We start from the raw sequence: 21,108 nt of genomic DNA on the forward strand, positions 1-21,108 counted from the left end.
GCAGAGGCGGAGCTATCAAAACTAGAGACTTTAATGGCAGCGGGCGGGCCCCGGATGGCTCCAGGGCCTCAAGACTCGGGGGTCTCCAGGGTGGGCTCGCTGAAGGCCCAGGGCACGGCATTCCGTGCCTGCCGCTCTTGCAGGGAGAAGCTCTGCGTGCGAATGCGGTTCGTCACCTCCTGCGTGCGCAACGTCAGCCCGAAGATGTCCTCGTGGTAGCGCTGCTGGTCCTGCGGGAATCCGCGCGCTCAACCCCGGGGCTAGGTCGGGTGAGCCGTGCGCGCGCGCGTCCCCTTGCGCATGCCCGCCCCCGCCCTCAGGCCCAGCCCCGCCTCCGCCTGCCCTTACCCGCAGCACCCCGATGACGTCCCCGGCCTCGCTCAACTCCATCCCGCCCTCCGTGGCCAGGATTCGCTGCACCGTCTGCAGGACGCTGGTCGCCATAGTGACGTCGCCGCAGACGAACATGTGGCCACCCTCGAGGCACAGCACGCGGTGCACCTCAGAGGCCAGCTCGGCTCGCAGAATGTCCTGCACATAGGTCTGGGGGAGCGGGAGGAGCCCTAAGGACACGGATGGAGCCCTGCTTCCGCCCCTCCCCCCTTTCTTTCCCTCCCCACCTTACACCCTCCCCTCCCTTCCTGCCTTTCTTCCGATGCCACCTTCATTCCCTTCTCTCCCCTCTCCCTGCCCGGTTACCCCTTTCTCGCCATCTTTCTTCCTCCCTTCCCTTCTTCACTCTTCACCTCCCTTCCCTCCCTCCTTTCTTCCTTCACTCCCTCTCGCTATCTCTCTCCTTTCCCCCATTTCTCCAGTTATACCCCCTTTCCCTTTCCCCTTTCTCCATCCTTTTCCCCTCTTTTCCCTTTCCCCACGTCTTTCCCCTCTTTCTTCCTCCATTACTCTCCCTCATCTCTTCCTTTTCCTCCCCACTTATTGCCTCCCTTTAATCCCCTTTCTTTCCCCTTTCCCCTTTCTTTTCACTCGTTTCCTCTCCCTCCTTATCTACTTTTTCCCTCCTCCAGTTCCTTCCCCTCTTCGGTGCCTTTTCTTTCTTGTGCCACCACTTCCCTCCTGGCCCCTTCCCAACCTTGGGGCTTCCTGGCTCCCTGGAAAAGGCTGTAAGGACTCGGCTGAAGACTCCTCGATACTGGGCCTCCTGCACCTCCTCTCGGTAGAGGTGGTCAAGCTGGGAGCAGCGGCACCCGAAGACCAGGGTCATAGGGGCAGGATGCAAGCCTGGAAGCAACATGTAGCTAGGAAGGGATCCAGCACTGTATATAACCTCCACTGCCCGTGTTGCTCTTCCAGGCTTGTGCCCATTGCTGTCTCACTGTTCCCTCCCAGGCTCACTCTTGTCTAAGGACTCCAGCTCCATTCTGGTTTCCAGCCCTTCCTTCTCCCACAGTCTTAGGCCTCACCTTTGTTCTCAATGTCATGTAACCGCTCCTGCCAGAATCCACGGAAGGGGGCAATGCCTGTGCCAGGCCCCACCAGGATACAGGGTACGCTAGGGTCAGATGGAAGCCGGAAAGATGGAGCCCTGAGTGAAAGACACAAAGCCAAGTTTCTGCTTCGGTAGCTCTCCGAGGGCTCCTACCTGATAATGGAAGTGCTGACTGGGGAGGCTGCTGGTGGTTGGTTGTCTTTCATTCTCAAAGAAGATGGAGACCTGGGGTGACGTCATGACTTGCACTGAGTTGGATTGAAGTGAGGGAGGGCTGTGCAAAGTCACCAGCCTCACTCTCTCCTCCAGAGCCATCTGGGCCCAGTGGCAAGATATAGATCAGGACGACTGGAGATGGTCCCTGGTGTTTAAGGCAAAATAAAGGTTCCTACTCTCAGTGTACTAGCTGAAACTGTCATGAAAGGTGGTTATCTGACCCAGACATGGTTTCCTGGGGGTTTGGAGATGGCAATTTCCAGGACACGATATGTTCTGCTGTCCTGGCTTTAGACTATATCTAGAAATCCTCCTCTTGGAAGCTGTATTTTGGGGTTGTAGGTAGAGACCAGATATTGGGAAGGGAATCAGGATATCTGTGTTCTTGCCTTGGACTAGTTCAAAAGCTAAGCCGTCACCCCAGCTTTTCTCCTCAGTATATAGTTTTCACCTTTTCCCTTCAGTGGCCCTTCCCTCTGTGGTCACCCAGTCTGCATAGTACATAGAAAGAAGTCTGGATTTTGAATCAGAAGACCTAAGCTCAAATCCCATTTGTGCTGCTAAGTATCTTGGGCAAATCACTTCCTGGGCCTCAGTTTTCTGTAAGATGAGGGGGTTGGACTAGGCAACACCCAAAGCCCTTTCCTGTGCATCTTACCCTCTGATGAAGCAGGGCACTACGTCTCCAGCCTTGAGCTGACTTAGCCATGAGGAGCAGACCCCATAGTGCAGGGGGCCTAGCCCATCTGGGGGAAGGAGAAGACAGTGTTGGTAAAGGGGACAGGACAGAGACTCCCAGCTTTCATTTCTGGGGCCTGGTTATATCTCCCTCTTTACCCCATTTAGGCCTCACCCTGTGTCCTGTATGCCAGCACAGCCACCGTGAGGTGGATCTCCCCAGGGTGGGTGCTGGGTGCAGAGCTGACTGAGTAGTACCGTGGCTGGAGTAAGGGCAGCTGGGTGAGGAGCAGAGGTGCTGGCAGTGCCACCGATGGGAACTGCTCCAGCACCTCCAGAAGTGTGGGGCAACGGAACCATTTCCATTCCTCATAGCGTCGAGCATCCTGGGGTGGGGATGGATAGAGAGACTGGGGTCTGGGGAAGCCCCATACCCTGGCAACACCTTAGTCTTGGCAGGCCAGCCTGTCTTCTTCCATGCTTCCTCCATGACCGGCCATGCCATCCTCTTACCTTGCTAAGAGCCTCCAGCTCTTGCTGCTCACTGGGCTCCTCTGCCAGGGTGCTGAGCAGTCGGAGGAGCTGAGGGCCTGGGGGGGAGGTGATGTCCAGGAAGAAGGTGAGAGCCTGTTGTAATGTGCATGAGGGCAGCCGAGGGTCCCGGACCCAGCCTGGGGGTGGACTGCCTGAGGAGAGCACACAGGAATCATAAGAGAGGCTTGGGCTCAGGGGCCTGCAGATGTTGGCCTTCTCTGGGAGAACTGGACTGTTTTTAGTGATAAAAGATTTTCTCTTCCTAAAATGATTGGGGATGGAGGACCAACCACAGACCCTCGGGCTTGATTTTTCTGAATTAAGATGTCAATTTAGGCTCAAGAATCAGCATAGAGTAATGGCTGGCTTTGGAATCCAGAGGACCTGGGTTTAAATCCTGGTTGCGTGTCTCTGAGCAAGTTTCTGAACCTCTCGGTCACTGTAGGCAATGAAGGAGCTGGATATGCAGTGCAAGGACAGGGGACCCAGCTGGAAGAAGTCTTCTGGGGCCCCCTGGGTCTACAAAGCCCTTTGCATACTGTATCTTATTTGATTCTTGTACCAACCCTCTAAAGTAGGTATTAGAGGTATTATTATTCCCATTTTATAGATGAGAAAATTGAGGCCCCACAGCTAAGGTGATTTGCCCATTGTGGCACAGCATATAAGCTGTGAAGGTGGGATTCGAACTTGGCTACCCGGACTCCAAATTCAGATCTCTTTCCAGTATACCACGGGGCCTCAGTCAGTTGGCACAGCCCCTCCCACCCTTTACCAGGGACAGGAGAGAGCACTGGTGGGCAACCCTGTAACATGTGACACTGTCAGCGAAGTGCTCAGGTACTAGTAGTGCCTGCAGCCAGTGTTTTTCTTATTTTCCCTTCCCTGACTTTGTTTTCCATCATTGGCTGTGGTACCCAATGTTAGTGGCAATTTGTGGCAGGGGCCGTTGTGACTAGACCACAAGACCCTTTGGTAGAAGGCTCTGGGAAGGGAAAGCCACCCAAGAGACTACTAAAATTGGGTTACCTTTTTTTTTTTTTTGAGGGGGAGGCATCCCTCAAGACAGATTTTGGGATAGAAACTCAATTCCAGAAGCTATATTGTTCAGAACATCTGAGGTCAGACCACATTTGCTTGGTTTGGTACCCAATTCAATACAATTATACAAACATTAAGTTTGTACTGTGTGTGAGGTACCTGGATCACTTCCCTGCCCCCTTCTCTGGCCCCCCCCCCCGCCCCCGCACACTTCTGTCTAGATTGTGCTCTGTAACTTCCCTTTTGGGCTTTGGCATTCTTGAGTTTCCTAGTGAAAATGCCCCCCCCCTTTTTTTTTTTGGTGGGTCAGTGAGGGTTAAGCAACTTGCCCAGGGTCACACAGCTAACAAGTGTCAAGTGTCTGAGGGTGGATTTGAACTCAGGTCCTCCTGAATCCATGGCTAGTGCTTTATCCACTGCGCCACCTAGCTGCCCCCCAAGATGCCTTTTTAAAGGTGTCCACCTGCTTAGGGGAATAGCTTGTTTATATTGGTCAGAGAGAAGAAGGGCAGCAGCTATAGACAGAGCAGCTGGAGGTTGCTGGATGAGGGAGGTGGGTCCTGTCTACCTGGGAACTTTGCCATGTGGGGGGGGGGTTTGCTCTATGTTCTGTCTCTAATGTGATGCATTGAGAGGGGGTACCTTACCTGGGCTTCCCTTCTCCAGCTGCTCCACAGCGATAGGCTCACTGGGCAGGGGTGGATCCTCTACACGGCTCAACAGCGCTTCCACTAGACCAGGCCGGTTGGGGGGGCAGATCCCAATGTGGTCCCCAGGCTGATACTGCAGGCCCTCCTGCCCCCCTGTGGCCAGACGCACCAGGATTGTGGCCCGGCTGATGGGTAGAGGGAGGAGAGCTCAATGGGGGTGATTGGCGTAGGGAGGGGCACAGCAGGGAGAGGGATGCTTTTGAGTGGGGTGCCTTGAAGATTCCTGGAGGAGCATGGGAAGGAATCTAGAGGGTTAGAAAAGAAAGGGGAAACTCCCACATAGTTAAGAGAGTGAGGGACCAGTCTGCCAGGTGAGGGAGGAGGTGGGATGGGGTCAGGGCACCCTTACGTGGACTTGCTGCTCTGCAGGTTTTCCACCGAGAGGACAGTGGCTGGGAACATCTTCCGCCTGTGTACGTGCATCAGGCCTGGAGGGCCAAGAGAAAGGAGGCCTGACTCAGGGGCCAGAGGATATTGGGGGGGCACAGGGATAAGATGTGAGAGGCCCTCAGAGCTCTAAGGTAGAACGGGGGACCTACAGAAGGATGGGCCTGGAGCTTAGGACATTACCGGGCAGCAGCTGGAGCCCCTCAGGCTGGGCACTCAGGCGGTATCTTTGGCGTTTCCAACTTCTCTTGGGGCTGAATATGTCTCGGGCAGCAGCTTTGGCATCATCTCCTACACAGAAGGTCTCACAGGAGGCCTTGTTGGGCAGAGAGAGGGAAGGGAAGGCCAGTGAGAAGCTTTCTTTCTCTGACCCAGGACTCCATTGGCTCGAGGAAGGGGAAGAGAGAAGGGCAGTGGTAGAGAAGAGGGAAGGAAGCAGCGTCTGGCCCTTTTCAGGATTCATTTTATAGCTTGGCATCAGGGCCTGGAGTTGCCTGGGGTTGCTTTCTGCCCTCTGTCTGTTTCTTGTCTTCTCATCCATTCACTCGTGGATATTAATACAAGTTACTGGAGCTCAGAGACCTTGTCTTCTCTTTCTTTGACCCCCATAGCACAGACCAGGAACATAGTAGTAATTTGTTTGCCTTGTTGAATGAGGCAGATGAGGGGCTGAGTGTGTGGTGAGGAAAGAAAGATGGAGTCAAGGCAAGACAGGAAGAGTGGGATGAGACTGGCATCAGGGATAGAAATATCCATGGCCTGGGGTGTCTTGGTTCAGAAATGACTGGTTGCCAGGGGGTTAGATTTCAGGATGGGGACAGGAGTCAGAGGTTAGAATCAGATGGGAAGCTGGGATCAGGTTGGGGGCTCACCTGGAATGCAGCTTGGGCCCAGCCCTGGAAAGCCTCTTCCTGGCCACATAATTCATCCCCTTGGCCCAGCTGCAGTAGCCTCTCTCCTCCCAGCTCTTCCAGCCGTGTATCTACTGCCCGGGCAAAAGCACAGAAGTGGGGGTAGGCCCGGGAGCCAAGCCCAAACACACAGAACCTAGAAGGAGAGGGAGGGAGAGCTCAAAGGGACAGCTCTCTCAAGGTTTTCCCTGTGCTCGCTTCTGAGAATCTTCAGGTCTTTCTTACCTAAAAGGCACACCCCACTACAGGCACTTAAACGTGAAAGGTTTCAAGGCCTTTATGTGCTTCCCTCTCCCAGGTTCCCGAGCCCCCTGACCTTAAGGTTCCTAGGGCCCCTGCACTGTCTGTGTTACTGGATTCTTTCCTCTTCCGCCGCCACGATGAGACCAGCGTGTCTGAGCAGGAGACACTGTTGAAGCGAATCTTGTAGCTTCTGGAAAAAGAAACCCAAAGGGGGAGGGATGTCACAGAGTGCCCTGACACCCCAGAGACAGCCGCACAATGGATGACATAGCCCCATCCCAGAGATGCAGCCAGAGGAGGGTGACAGACACAGAGAAGGGTGACAGACATAAGCAGAGCTCAGAGACACATGCAGGGAAATAGTTCTTGGGAGCCTTCACCTGCTTGGGATGGGAGAGGCCCTTCCCCTTGTGCTCAGCTTAGCTCAGCTCTGAAGGTCAGGGCCCTGGGGTTTATAGCTCAGGCACCCTGAAGATATTGGCCTATGGACATTCCCTTTTCCTCACTTTGAAGGTGGCCTCTGGATTGACCTGATCTCCCAGTCTCTTTCCACCTTGGGTTGGGGGCATCCTGGGCCCAGCTAGCTTTGCTTTCCAGAGTTGGTGGCTCACTTCCAGTAAGTAGCATGCCATCAAATGAACAACAGGAAATTGACATGGCAGAGAGGGAGATGAAGACCCCCCCTTCCTTCCCATACACCCCAGGTGGTTTTCCACCCTGTTCTCCAACTCCAGTTTCTCACTTGTGCTGCTCTGGTCTGGGAGAGCTGTTGTAGGGGCCAGACATTTCCATCAGGGCAGCTGCAAACCTCTGTGGGGATGTGAAGAAAATAGTTTTTAACTGTTTAAAATCCATGCTCTGTTCTGTTTCAGATTATGTAGAAGGAATAAAGATCTGGCCTTTTTCAAAAGTTGGATTCAATCGTCCTCTGGTTAAAGGGAGAAGTTCCAAATGAGAAACAGCGCAATGACCTTGTATTACTCTTGAGAAGCAGTTCAGAGCACAGAAGAGAGGGAGAGAGCTGAGATCAGACACGAAATTAGACAGCTGGTGAGGATGGCTTGTACCCAGAACTTAACAATAATAATGGTGGTGACAAGTCACATTTATATAGCTCTTCACAGTTCACAAAACACTTTTCTCATATCCCCATAAAGTAGGTAATGCAAGTATGATTATGCTTATTTTACAAATGAGGAAACTGAGGCTTTGAGAGGTGGTGACTTGTCTAATAACACAGAGCTAATAAGTGTCAGAGTAGGCACTTGAGCCTGTAAAAGTATCTATTGTTCACTAATGCAGAAATATGTTAAATGCGATTGTACATATATAACCTATATCGGATTGCATTCTGTCTTGGGGAGTGGGGCAGGAAGGGAGAAAAATTTGGAACTCAAAATATTATAAAAACAAATGTTGAAAACTGTCTTTACATGTAACTGGAAAATAATAAAATACTTTAATGATTAAAAAAGTATCTGTTGTTTAGAATAAGTAGAGAGGTATGCCAATGAGGTGTTTAACACTGGGAACACCAGTCAGTAGCCACAGTATAGGCTGAAAGAGATACAGGAGGCAGAATCAGTGAAAATGACTGGTGGTCATCCTGTGGATGGCATTGTTCTAGAGAAAGAAGTGATAACAATTAAGTTGTGGCAAAGTCCTTAAAATTGGTGCTTAAGAGTCTTTTAAAAATACTTAAACCACAGGGTGTATTTCATGGTACCAGTTAGTATATAAAATTTAATTTATGTCTGATTGTCTAAATAAAAGTCTTTTTCTTTTCTAAACAAGCATGAGTGATACTCATGTCTTTGATTCCCTTGGTTATCTGTATCTGAAGTAAGTCTAATCACTGTGTCTGCACTCCCCAAATAAAGTACACTAATTACATCAAAGCATAGCTATTAGAGGGGAAGGCAGGGTACCAGGAAGGAATTTCAAAGTTTCTCTAGGCTTTGGCCTGAGCCATTAGCTTCTTTTAAGTAATGGCAGTATCAGGATGTGAGTTGGACATAGGCCCAAATGATATATGTGTGTGTAAGGAAGCTACCATGACATTCCTATCCTTTTCTTAGACTTCCTTTTCCATCAACTTGGCCAAGCCTGAGTCCCCCACCCTTCTTCATTCCATCAAGGTCCCTCTTTCTTCTTGGTCCTCACCTCTCCATTTTCTGGAGGGTCTCCGTTACCGAATGTGCTGGTCACCACCAGGACCAGGGTCTCATGCTCCAGGGACACCACATCGTATTCATCCATACAGAGGACCTGTGGGGATGGGGGAGAGGGCGTCATGTTACAGGAGGGGTATCCTCCTCCTCCAGCCTCCCAGCTGCTCCCCCTGCCCTACCTCTTCCTATCCTGACCTTCTCTTTTGTGACCTGAATGCTGTCCTGAGCTAGGTTTGTCTCTATCCTCCCTGACTTCCCACCGTCCCAGGGGTTAGATTTCACCCCTCACTGGACTCAGGCTGTCTGCCAGCTCCTATCCCTCAGCCTCCTAACTCCCTTCAAGCATCACTCCCCCAACATGTGCTGGCTCATCTGGCTCCTGAATGTATTTCCCTTTGATGCCCATCCCCACTCGGCCCAGCTTCCCACCCCACTGCTCTAATTGCCCTTCTCCTAACCCTGCCTCCCCATTCTGTACCCGAGGGTCAAAGGCTTTCCGGAACAACCTCCCCAGCTGCTGAGCATAGCTCTGGGCCCGGCCAGTTTCTGAGCCATACAGAATCGTTGCCTTCACCCGCTTTGCCATCACTGTGCCCATCAGGGAAGCCGAAATCTTCACTGCACTGATGGAAGGTGGGGATTGGAGAAGGAGTGAGCAGAGAGTCCTCAGATAGGGTGAGGATGAAGGAGGTCATAGAGGCAGAGGGGTCTTTGGAAGGGACCTTTGTGGAATGGGAGGCATTGGAAGGAAGGTCCCAGAGTTGGGGCACATGGGAGTGGGTAGGGAGGTTGTAGGAAGGGATCGTGAGTAAGGCTCCTAGACTGGCTGGGGCGGGGGGTGGGGGGTGTGGGGTGTTGGAGTGCACAGTGGTATTTGTGGGCCGGAGGAGGAGGGAGGTCAGAGATAGCATACTTGGCCACTTCCTTAAAGGTTTTTTTCCTGGTGATGCCAGTTCCTTTTGCTGTTGTCCCCTTCCATGGGTCAGGCTAGAGGGGAAGGATCAAGGGTCAGTGCAGGTGACCAAGGTGAGTGGGGAATCAGATAAATGGGTATTGGGGCAGGAGACATAGACACCTGATAGCGGAAGGCAGGTGACAGGTAGTAGTTAACCATCTCCTGGTGAAAGACTGGGGTGAGACTGCCAGAGATGGGAGGCACGATCCAGACCCAGTCAGCAGGGCAGCCTCCTCGTGCCCGTTGCTCATTCTCCAGGTGCTTCATGAAGGAGGCTGTGGCTGCATGGTGATCCACAATGGTCACTTTGGCCAGCTGGGGGAGAAAGGAGGGTCTCAGGACTCACATCGAAGCAGGGAAAGAGTGAAGTGGGAGGGCTCCAATCCACTTTGCAGCCCCCCACAAATCCTACCTTTCTTTCTAACAGGTGCCACCTCTATCTCTGCTCCCCTCAAACCACAATAGCCATTGTGCCCTACACCTTTTGTAGCACAATAACCAATGGGGTAACCTCCCCAGGGTAGCCTCGTTTTACATACATCCTTTGCTCCTATAACTCAGTATGTGTATACCAAGTCCTTCAGGATAGTTAGGTGCTATAGCTGGTAGATAGTGTTAGACTGGAAAATAGGAGGACCTGAGTTCAAATCCTGCCTCAGACACTTACCAGCTGCATGGCTCTGGGCCAGTTACTTAACCTCTTGGCCTTAGTTTCCTCATCTTTAAAATGGGGGTAATAATAGTACCTCCCCCACAAGGTTGTCATGAGGCTCAAATTAAATAACATAAAGAAAGTGCTTTGCAGTGCTATTTAAATGCAACCCAAGATGTATTGTCAACTGTTACGTGTCACCTGGAACAAACTCCATCTACCTCTAACCAGTATGCATTATGCCCTCTTAGTATTTAGAAAGCAAAAGGTTTTGTGAGCTCTAACTCGACATGCTGGGCCTATAGACTATTGTGTAGGTACTTGGCTCCTAGCATGTATCTTTGGACTACTGTTCCCAGGATGCACTACGACATTGTGCCACAGTTCTTATCACCCCCGTTTCCTTGTACTGTAGTTCCCAATACCCATCAGAGTGCCATGACTATAACTTCCAGGATTCAGTGGGTTCCAGTCCCTCAGCTCCCCTGAGAACACTTCATTGCCCCACCCCCACCCCCTCCCAAACCCTCCTTCCCCATCCCCTTGTGCTTCCTTACTTGGTAGCTGTGCAGCACTGCTAGGTTGATCTCCACGGCTGCCTTGTCCTTCCACAGAGATGAGGTTGTTCGGGTGTCCAGTTCCATGCAGACAGCTACATCCTGGGAGCAGGGGTGCAGAGGAGGGTTTGGCAGGGGTGCAAGGTGGTGAGATAATCTGCCTTAGTTCCTAGGACCTTAAGCTCTTAACTGGAGTGAGCCTGGAGAGTTCCCCCCTTGGAGTTTTTGACTATCTTGGCCCCATAGGGATCATCTTGTCAAATCCCCTCAAAAAGAGTAACAAGACAGCAACACTCATTGGAGAGAGAGCTAGCTAAGGAACGGCCCGAGATATAGGGACACTGGTGGGTTTGAGGCTGGCTTGACTTTTTTTCTGTAAAGGAAGCATAGGAAGGGGAAATTACTTTGACTCCCTCTTCCTTCTCCAAAATCCAGTCCCCATTTTTTCTTCCTTTTCTTGACTTGACATTCTTCCTTTTGGACAGATGTGCCAAATAGGTGTCATTGAGTTCTGGGATTGTGTCCCTCCTTCCTAGCCTGCTTTCTCTTCTAGATCACAATGGTACCCTAGGAACTATGGCTGGCTGTTGCCCAGGCCCTCACCTCAAGGATGTTGTAGCGGTGGGGGTCACACAGGTTGCGCATGCCAATCTCGCTGCTCATGTACCAGCCACTGAAAGGCACTGCAGGGAACTCCAGTCCTCCAATCTCCAGCAGCATGTTGGACACAGCTGGCAGTGCGTACCAGCGTAGGCCCAAGGACTCAAACCACTCCAGCCTGCCGGGTGTGGGACAGGGGGGCAAAGAATGGCATCTCCAGGTAGCCCCATGTCTGACCTCCAGCTCGGACTGAGCCGCAGGTTAGTCTAGTTTAGCGTCCAGCCCCATATCCCCATCTCCACTGGCTGAAATCATACCTGCCTTTAATAAGACCCCATTCCCCCCATACAACTTTTCTTGATCCACAGTCAAGTCAAGTCAAGAAGCATTTATTGAATGCCTACTATGTGCCAGGCTCTGCTAAACACTGGGATTACAAGAAATGCCAAACCTGAACCAACCCAGGCCCATCCACAGAGCTGACGGCTATCTCCTTTTTCTATGCTAATGAGAAAATAACCCTTCCTTTAATGTGGGGAGGGATTTAATGGGATTAGTATTGTTTGGGCTACGTTGTAGACTTGGAAGGGTTGCAGATGAAGGAAGGGAGATGTGAACTAGATGCATCACTCAGAACCTAGGGAGGTGAGTAAAGGCCACCTGGGGAGATCTCCTATGGGGGATTTATAGGACCCAGACAAAATGGAGAGGATGAGTAGTCATGGATCGGTTGTGATCTGCTCCTTAGGAGGAAGTACCCTCCCTGATGAGATCACTGACCCAGGGAAGTATGAGGTATAAGTATCTTCCCCTTCTGGATCCTCCAGCCTGTCTGGTCTAATTACTCTTCCCTGTATGTGGCATTCCATCTCCTGTCTTTTGTCCTGTATACAGCCCGCCGCTTCTGTCAGAATGCCCTCCCAGCCTCACTTCTGCCCCTTAGTGTTTCTAGCTTCTGTCAATTCTATCAATCAACAAGCATCTAGTAAGCACTTACTATATGCCATTACATGCAGCTAGGCAGCATAGCGGCTGCTTAATAGCCTGTCGAATATCCAATCCATTGCTGCTTCTGCTGTCACAGAATCTTTCACGTCTACCTTTTCTCCATTCCCACAGTCACAAACCCAGTTCACGTCCTTGTCACCTTTTTCCTGGACTATTCCAATAGCCTAACTGGTCTGTCTGCCTCATGTTTCTCTCCACTCCAATTAATCTTCCATCCAGCTTCCAGGAGGATTTTTCTAGATCTGACCATTTCACTCCCCTGCTCTGTGAGCTCCAATAACCACCTATTACCCCTAGGATAGAGCAGAAGTTCCTTTGTTTGGCATTTAAAGCTCTGGGTGACTTTGCCCCTTCCTGTCTTTCAGGCCTTCTTACACTTAACTCTGTTGCACACATTCTTTTTTTGGGGGGGGGGGGCAGGGCAATGAGGCTTAAGTGACTTGCCCAGGGTCACACGGCTAGTAAGTGTCAAATGTCTGAGGCTAGATTTGAACTCTGGTCCTCCTGACTCCAGGGCTGGTGATTTATCCAACTGTGCCACCTAGCTGCCCCTCCGCACACATTATACGTTGCAGATACACTGACCCACGTACACTTTCTCAGACGTGGAACACCACCTCAGTGTCTCCTTGAGGTCAGGGCCAGTGTTTCTTCCTTTCTGTGTCCTCAGCACTTAGCACAATGCCTGGCACATAGTAAGCACTTTCATAAATGCTTGTTGATCTGTGGCTAGATGAAGCACCAAGGGACTTTGGTGGAGGGGCTAGTATAGATGACTGTATTATTGTCGTGATTTTCTTAGGCTAAGATTACCACACTCAGTGGCTTGTCACATCTGTGCCTCTAAGTCTGTGACTCTTTGTCTTTGGTCACTGTTTAATTCCCTTTGAATACCCAAAAGGTTTGTTTCAGGCACACATAGGTGAAAAAAGGGGCTCTCGTGCTGAGGCCAGGGGACCTTGGGAACTTTTGTAATCTCAAGAAGTCAGGCATGGGTCAGGGAAAGTATTGAGATATAGAAAGGCCATCAGACGCCTCAAATTGAAGGTGTAGCCCCGGGAGAAGTGCCGGAGAAAGGAAGAACAAAGCCACAGGTGAGGCGAAAGTAATGAGCCCTGACCTTCTCACCCCTTCCTCGAGATTGTTTCTGGAGCTCTGAGTGCAAGCTCTTTCCATGTCCTTACTCTACTTTGTTCTATGGTTATTTGTGTCTATGCTTCATCACCTCTGCTAGACTTTTCATCCCAGCAGGGCAGGGACCCTGTCTTATCATTCCCTGTATCCCCATCCACGACTAGTCCGGCACAATGCACCTCCTCAATGAGTGCTTGTTGAACAAATGAATGAGGAATCCAGGAAGAGTTCTGGGGCTCCTCCAGACCAGAGCATCCCACCCTGGGCCACATCTCCCTCTTTCCCCCTCCTACTCACGTCGGATGTTGCAGTGGCACCTCGAGCACAAGTTCAGGGGGCAGAGGGAAGAGTTCAGGTGGCTCATCTGAGGCCTGGAGGAGCAGGGGCAGCACATCAAAGCGTCCATCCCCTGGGGTCCAGCCATGTTGGATACAGAGCTGAGGGGAGAGGCTCCAGAGAATGACCCTTCCCTACTTCAGTGACTGCAGCATCAGCCATCCCACACTGTTCACATTAGGAATCTTTATGTTGGCCAGGCACCCTTTTCCCTCACCTCAGTGACCCCCCCCAGATGGCTCCCCTACCCCCCCTACCTTAGTGTTCTTCATGTTGGCTGGGCATCTTACCTCAGTGAACCCCACAATGACTACCCCTCATTTCCCACTTCAATGACACAGTGATCACCCTATATCTTTCACTTCAAGGGTCCCTACAATGGTTCCCTATCTCCTCTAACTCAGTGATCCCCATGTTGGACAAACACCTCCCCCCCACCTCAATGATCTCCATATTAGCTGTTCCGCATCTCTCGCTTTGGTGATGTCCATGGTGACCACCCTCCCCTCCTCCATTTCATGTGGGGCAGGTCTCTGACCCCATCACCCACCTCAGTGATCTCCACATTGGCTGGGTCCCCCAACACAGAGCCATCTTGCTGTCTGTAGCCTGCATATCGGATCAGCTGACTGTTCCAGATTCGAAAGTCCCCCTTGCCTGGGTAGCGCTGTGGGAACACTGTGATGGCTGAGCTAGGGAAGAAGGTGACATCAGACCTTCCCATATACACTCTATCCTTGTAGTTACCCTTTGGAAACCTGCCAAAGGGCTTTGAGGAAAGTCTGGGGTTGATAATGCTAGGAGGAAAAGTCTCTGAATGGAGTGGATTGGGTTGGAGACAGAGTTGTAACCTGGAATTCTTTTACCTCAGGCCAAATTTAATTGGGAGTGGGATGAGGTATGGGAATGGCCCACTGTCCAGTCTGACCACAGACGTAGTTACACTATGCTCCCACAGAGATTAGGGGGATAGGGAACCCTAGAAGAGGTACCTCATAGCAAGAATTCTGGAAGTGCTGACTGAGAGGCAATAGCATATTATGGTGGTTTGGGGGGGGGGCAGGGATAGTGGTTATCGCAAGGAGGGAACACATCTTTCTCTACCCTGCCATGAAGGCACCCTGGGGCAAAGCCCCAGTGGTCCTGTGCTGGTTAAGGCTCTGGTGTGGAAAGAGTCCTAGTAGGGACCAGGATGGGTCTCAGAGTAGTGTTATGTTTGAGGGAAGAATGTCTGATGGGCATTAGGGTTAGAGTTAGAATATCAAACATTGGGATGGGAAGGGTGTGAGTAGGTGGTAGGGCAGTTCTCAGTATTGAGTGGGGGGTCTCTGATGGGGTACCATGGTCAGGCCACTCACCGAAGGTTGCCTTTGTTGGTGGCATATTTGATGTGATTACAGATATAGGTGAACATCTCCTGAGCAGAGCTGCAGTCTCGGGCATCAAACACCTGAAGTGTCAGGATAGAATCAGGGAGTGGGAACCCATAACAAAAACAATAATGGGTTGTATTTATATATGGTGTTTTATGGTTTTCTTGGGGGTTTGAGGCAAAAGAACTGGACTTGGAGTCAGAAGACCTAGGTTAATGTTTCCGTCTGAATCTTCCCTCATTACATATATGTGAATGGGGAAGTCATAGAAAGTCCCTTATACTTAGCCTCAGTTTCCTACTTAGTGAAATGGGGATAATAATATCTTCCCTATTTATTTCGGAGGGTTGTTGCAAGGAAAATGCTTTGTAAATGTCAGCCCTTCTTAGCTCACTTGATCTTCATCACAACCCTCTGCAGTAGGTAGTGTAAGGATTATGCCCATTTTATATATAAAGAAAAAGAAGGTCAAAGAATTTCATTTTTTTGTCCAAGCTCATATATAGCAGGTAAATGCCAGAGCCAGGACTAAAAACCAATGTCCTTCCTTACATCACAGCTGTCTCATGAGTAATACATAGTCCTTAGTTCTCCCTCCATGAGCATATTTCTCCATCCTCTTCCCCAAAGTCTCCTGTGCCCCTTTCCTGGTTTGCTGCCCATATAGTAGGTGATCATTAGTGTTCCCACTCCTTTCTAGCTATCCCAAACCTCCTTTCCCCAATTAGATTGTAAACTTCATGAAGGCAGGAATGGACCCTACTGATGGAGGGCCTGATGCATGATCCAGCTAGGAAGCACAGTGGAGAAAGTGTAGACTTGGAATCAGGGCGCCTGAGTTTATAATCCTCCCTAAGATACTTCCTAGCTCAGCATCCCTGGGCAAGTCACTTAACATCTTTTAGACTTTTCTCATCAGCAAAATGGGGATAATCATAGCATCTGCCTCACAGGGTCATGAAGATTAATTGAGGTAACATATGCAAAGCACTTTGTGAGACTTTTGGTGCTACATGAATGATTTTTATTCTCTTTGGGTGCAAGGTTGTCCCGCTCTCCTGAGAGCCAGCTTCCCACCATGCCCCTGCCTTTGGTAAATATCGAGAAAGAAAAAGGGGAGTTTTCTTTCAAGAAGCACTCCCTTGATTAATTTTATCCGGACGATCTCTCCTTGATTGTCCTTAGCTTCTCAGTCTCTTATAACAGCTTGTAAGATTATTTATAGGATCCGAGATTTACAGTTGGAAGGGACTTTCAGGATCACCTCATTTCACCCCTTTCTCTTCCTTTACAGGGGAGAAGACTGAGGCCCAAGAATTGGCTTACTTAGGGTCACATAGAGCTGGTGAATAAAGGGCAGAGCTAGGAGACTCCGTTCAGTGCTCTCTTCTCTATGCTGTGTTGTTCATCCAATGCTTCTCCTGGTGTTTTCCACAGGCCAGGCACTTCACAAATGTTAAATGAATTGCATTGAATGTTGCCTTGTAAGGGGTTAGGGCTTGGTGTCTGTTTATCTTAATTGTTAAATATTCCCTACCCAACACCCTTCCACCAATGGCAGCTAGGAGAGGACTTAATGAATAGTGTTGACTAGTGGGCCGAGGGCCATAGAAGATGAGATCCTGGGGCCAGCCCGAGTGCGCCTCTCCAGTAATTCCTATTAGGAAGAAAGGACAAGTCGCCTCCCAGCAAGCCAAAGGATGTATGTTCTTTCCCAACCCCACTGCCACCTCCTCCTCTTTTTCCTGGCTGCCTGGCCTATTCCTCCGAGGTTAATTTCCCTCCAACCTTCATACTCTTACCTGAAGCTTTCCCCATTGTATCCTGCCCACACATCTTGGAGCATTTCTCCAGGCCTGCTTAGCTCCAAACACAAGCTCACTCTCCCGGAGTTGGTAGGTGCCTGTGGCTGCCACCTCAGCCTCTACTTCCCGAAGCCGTTGTCCATGGGCTGGGGAGCCACTCCTGTGGAAAGAAGGTAGGGAGAACTATGGTGGGGATAGAGGGTAAAGGAAGGGGCCCCAAGACTGCTTGATTTCACTGCTGGAAGTTGGGGAGACAATTATAGAGGGGAGCTGTGTGTATGTGTGGTGATGGATACTCAGGGAACTTTGGACCTTATGATTGAGAAGTCATTAAAGGCAGATAGTCCGTGAAGGGTCTGGGAGGTCGGGTGGGGGGGGGAGGTGGGGAAGGGTCTGAAGCCCAAGATTACACATATAGTAAAGAGCGGAGTCAGATTTGAAACCTGCCTCTCCAATTCTGAGTCCAAGCTCTTTACAGAAAGGCAGCTAGGTGTTATAGTGGATAGAATATGAGGCTTGGGGCAAGGAAGACCTGAGTTCACATTTGGCCACTTGTGTGACCCTGGGCAAGTTACTTAACTTCTGTTTGTCTCAGTTTCCTCAACTGTAAAATGGGAATAATTATTGGACCTACCTCCCAGGGTTGTTCTAAGGATCAAATGGGATAATGTTTGTAAATCACTTAACACAATGCACAGGCACTTAAAAAATACTTGTTTCCTTCCTTTCTATTTCACTGTGCTATTTTTTTATGATGAGGTCATTCTGGTGGACAGAATTTGAAGCAGGTTGGCATCGAGGGGATTCAGAAGAGAGGAGGTGAAGGGGATGGGTTTGGGGTATGTGGGTCTCACCTTTTGATAGAGCTGTAGTATTGGTTAATGAAATCTCGAGCCTGGATAAGTAGCTGGCCAGGGGACGGCAGCCCTTCTGTCGGGCGGCTTTGAAGTTGCCTTGGAAACACAAGGGAGCCCAGGCAGCGTCTTGGGGTACAGGGACCATCCTGGTAGTGAGAACGTGATGAGTCAGGGTCTAAGTAACAGTCTGGCAGGATTGCACAGGGAGGGGCGTTGGAAGTAGGTTAGGTTCAAGAGTTTGAGGTTCATATGTGAAGTTTGAGAGGATTGTGGGAATTAGTGGGAGCACTTGGTGGAAGGATTGGAGTCAGAGAGGAGTAAAGTTAGGGCTAAGATAAGGACATGGTTGAGGCAAAGATTAAGATTTGGGTGTTATCAATCTGATTTCTTGTGTTTCTGTAACACAGAGTTTCCCAAGTACTTTTCAGAGTATTTTTTTTTTTTGGTGAGGCAATTGGGGTTAAGTGACTTGCCCAGGGTCACACAGCTAGTGAGTGTTAAGTGTCTGAGGCCGGATTTGAACTCAGGTCCTCCTGAATCCAGGGCCAGTGCTCTATCCACTGCACCACTTAGCTGCCCCTTCCCAAGTACTTTTAAAGCATTTACTGATTTTCTCCGTTGTTTCTTCCCAGCCAACTACAGACCATGTTGAGTGTATTCCTGGACATTATCCATATCCCCCTTCCATGAGAACCTTGGACTCTACTCCTGTGCTGCGAGGCTAGGAGACGTGAGCCTTCACCTCATCTTGGCCAGAATTGTGCCCGGGTACCACTTTCTGGCCATCTCTGCACCTTATCATTCTCCTCTTTTCATGCATGTCCTTCCTTTCCTAGTTCACTTTAATTTTTTGTATTCTTCTATTAAAATATAAGCTCCTTGAGGAGGGTGACTATTTTGCTTGCTTGTGCTTGTATTCCCAGGCTTAACTCTGTGTCCAGCACATAGTAAATGCTTAATGAATGCTCTGTCTATGTATGCATGCATGTATATATGTATGTATGCATGTATATATGTATGTATGCATGTATATATGTATGTATGCATGCATTTCTCTCTCTCTCTCTCTCTCACAGCACCCATGTGAGTTAGGTGGGAATATTATCTCTATTTGACAGGCAATCTGGGATGGTCAGTCACTTTGCGGAACTGAAGCTAGAACTCTCACATCTTGTGACTCATAGTCCAGTATTCTCTCCTTTATGCAGTGTGAAGGGTTGAGGTATTGACAGGGAGTGGTGAGTGGGGTGTTTGGGATTACTGTTGGGCTAGGAATCTGAGTCATATTTGGAGGAAGAAAGGTTGGGAGGTGTCAGGGACTACTTTTTAAATGGTCCTCTTTGTAAAAGATTAAAGGCCTCTTTGCAAGTGGTTTTCTACTCTTAGGAGGAAAAGAGGAAGGTAGCAGGAGGGGGAAGTTCCAAGGGGCTTGCTTACCTGTTGGGCTTGGGCACTCAGTGTGTCATACGTGATGCTTCCTACTTCCCAGTTCTTTATTCTTGAGAATTTAGGTCCCTCAGGTGGCCGGGCTACTGGGGGGCTGCTGGGGAGTCAAGAGTGGACTGATGAGTATCCTGGACTTCTCTCAACTTCCCCAAAGATATATCCTTAGGACTAAAGATATAACTAGAGTGGGGCAACCAGGACTTTGTCCCAGCGCACTGAAGATAGCTGATAAGGGACCCAGATCCACCTGAAGAGGTCCTTGAAATTCTCTGAATGTATCACTCAACCCTGGACTGTTATCCTCAAGGTTCCCATTCCATAGTGTTCCTTTCTCAGTGTCTGCCTTCCTCCATTGCCACACTCCCAAATGCCAACTCTGGGGTTGGGGATCTTCAGCTGTGCCCCAGGGGCTCAAGATGAACTTTCTGGGTAAAAGGCTTCTCTTTTTCCTGGCTTAATTGTATCCAAAATGGGGAGAACTGTGTCCTCTTGTCTCCTTCTGATATCATTTTATCCCAGGTACCAGAAATCCTGTTAAGGCTTTGCCTAGGACCCTCTCCATTTAGTGTCAGATCTCGGACAATCCTGAAGCTTTCAAACTTCTGAGTTTTGCCTGTGGTAAAAATCCTCACCCACAATACCCTCTGTAGGGTCCTATTCTCATGGCCCTAAGATCCTATTACTTAGTGCTAGGAACTAGCACCAGTATCAAAAGCCTCAGGAGGACTGGATGGAGCTCCTTGTTGTGATATCAGCAGCCAGGATTCTTCTGCCCAGATTTCTCAGATTGCTGCTTGGACCCCTTCCTCATCAGGGGCTGCAAAGGGCTAGTCTAGGACTGGAGATCGTGTGAAGGGAAGCTTTAGGAGCGTTATCATTTCCTCCCAGAGCTGTGACTGTGGGGGAGGAAGGGAGGGGGTCCAGGCAGCTCTGGGCTGCTCCTTTGGACCAGAGATGACCTGTACCGCTGTGTCTCAGTCCCATCCCTCCTTTGCCTCCAAACTCCCCATTGTTGCAAACGTCCTCCTCCTTGTGTATATGCTGTCTCCTGGTTGTCTTCTCTCTTGGTGGGTCCCCCATCATCATCTTTTTCCCTTCCTCCCCACCATCAGCACTGATTTATTTCCCAGTGATGGAACTATGGGCTATACTAATACAGATAGGACTAGAGCAAGGGTTCTTAATCTGGGGTTTGAGGATAGATTTCAGGCAGATCTGTGAATTTGGATGGGAAAAATTCTCTTTCTTTTCACTAACCTCTAGGTAAAATCGAACATTTCCTTCGGTTATTTAAAAGCATTATTCTGAGATGGGCTCTCACCAAACTGCTAAAGAGGTCCATGCCACAAAAAAGGTTAAGAGCCCTTCGATTAGAGAATTGGGCCTGGATGTCTCTTGTGGCCAAATCAGGGTCTCCTGCCCCGGAATGATCAGCTGAGGAGGAACCTAGAGAAAGTAGTTGTCAAGTGTATCTTCTGGGGAGGAGGACAGTGGGGGGGGGGGGCGGGGTGGACAGGGTCTCGCTTGCTGATGGGGAGTGGGAAGGGGACCAATTTACCCTCTCTACTCCTCAGCTCCTTGGCCTCTCCCCTTTTCTCCTCAACAGATTTCGGAAAGCCCTAGACTCCTTCCTATCCTCTCTGCTGACTTCCTAATCTCTTCTCAGGATTTGGCACTCTCTTTTTGTAAAGTTCATCTCTTTGGACATTATAAAACCCTTATTCTTTCCTTAACTTGTTTTCAAGCCTTCCTGGCCTAACCAGCCATGAATAGACTTGTCTCCCTTGTCCTTGAGCCCTGGATCTGTCCCCACCGGGTGGCTTCCAAATTCCCAGCACCCCTACTCCAGTAGCAGTCCCCTGTAAGTCCCCTGCAGCTCCCCTGCACCACATTACACATGGTCCTCACCTGATGTCAGCCACGGCGGGGGCCCCGTTCTCAGGTCCTGGAGTCCCACTCTGTTTGCTGCATAGTCCCAGCCCCAGCCCCAGCCCGCAGGGCGGTCCGGGCTCCTGACCCACGCTCTTCAAATTGCCCATGTTGGCCG

The 21,108-nt window shown here is 50.1% G+C and overlaps 1 protein-coding gene across 2 annotated transcripts; it reads right to left on the reverse strand.

Moving 5' to 3' along the window:
• Nucleotides 1-29: 29 nt before the first annotated feature.
• Nucleotides 30-21,108, reverse strand: NOS3 (nitric oxide synthase 3). Of its 2 annotated transcripts, none has more exons than XM_043968973.1 (26): nucleotides 20,970-21,108; nucleotides 19,053-19,155; nucleotides 17,613-17,761; nucleotides 16,756-16,918; nucleotides 14,939-15,030; nucleotides 14,131-14,272; nucleotides 13,542-13,681; nucleotides 11,106-11,280; nucleotides 10,503-10,604; nucleotides 9,414-9,608; nucleotides 9,252-9,325; nucleotides 8,817-8,961; nucleotides 8,331-8,435; nucleotides 6,910-6,977; nucleotides 6,241-6,357; nucleotides 5,886-6,060; nucleotides 5,197-5,329; nucleotides 4,976-5,054; nucleotides 4,564-4,751; nucleotides 2,855-3,027; nucleotides 2,517-2,727; nucleotides 2,322-2,409; nucleotides 1,422-1,543; nucleotides 1,091-1,239; nucleotides 349-543; nucleotides 30-230 (listed from the first exon to the last, which is right to left on the reverse strand). In XM_043968973.1, exons 1-26 carry the CDS (start codon nucleotides 21,098-21,100, stop codon nucleotides 69-71), a joined length of 3,576 nt encoding a protein of 1,191 aa, XP_043824908.1. In that variant the 5' UTR covers nucleotides 21,101-21,108; the 3' UTR covers nucleotides 30-68. The 2 variants fall into 2 exon arrangements, with proteins under 2 accessions (XP_043824908.1, XP_043824906.1); XM_043968971.1 differs by having other exon boundaries at nucleotides 19,053-19,158.

Source organism: Dromiciops gliroides, chromosome 5 (genome assembly GCF_019393635.1).
Source record: "Dromiciops gliroides isolate mDroGli1 chromosome 5, mDroGli1.pri, whole genome shotgun sequence".
Classification (NCBI taxonomy): domain Eukaryota; kingdom Metazoa; phylum Chordata; class Mammalia; order Microbiotheria; family Microbiotheriidae; genus Dromiciops; species Dromiciops gliroides.

What these genes read in the sequence shown, in the direction of transcription:
- NOS3 (XM_043968971.1), bottom strand. Translation starts at nt 21,100, where the DNA reads ATGGGCAATTTGAAGAGCGTGGGTCAGGAGCCCGGACCGCCCTGCGGG. An exon ending in CAGTGCTGCACAGCTACCAA is followed by an intron (nt 9,609 to 10,502) that starts GTAAGGAAGCAC and finishes TTTCTCCCCCAG; the next exon opens with CTGGCCAAAGTGACCATTGT. An exon ending in GGGAGCCAGGAAGCCCCAAG is followed by an intron (nt 544 to 1,090) that starts GTTGGGAAGGGG and finishes CCGCTCCCCCAG; the next exon opens with ACCTATGTGCAGGACATTCT.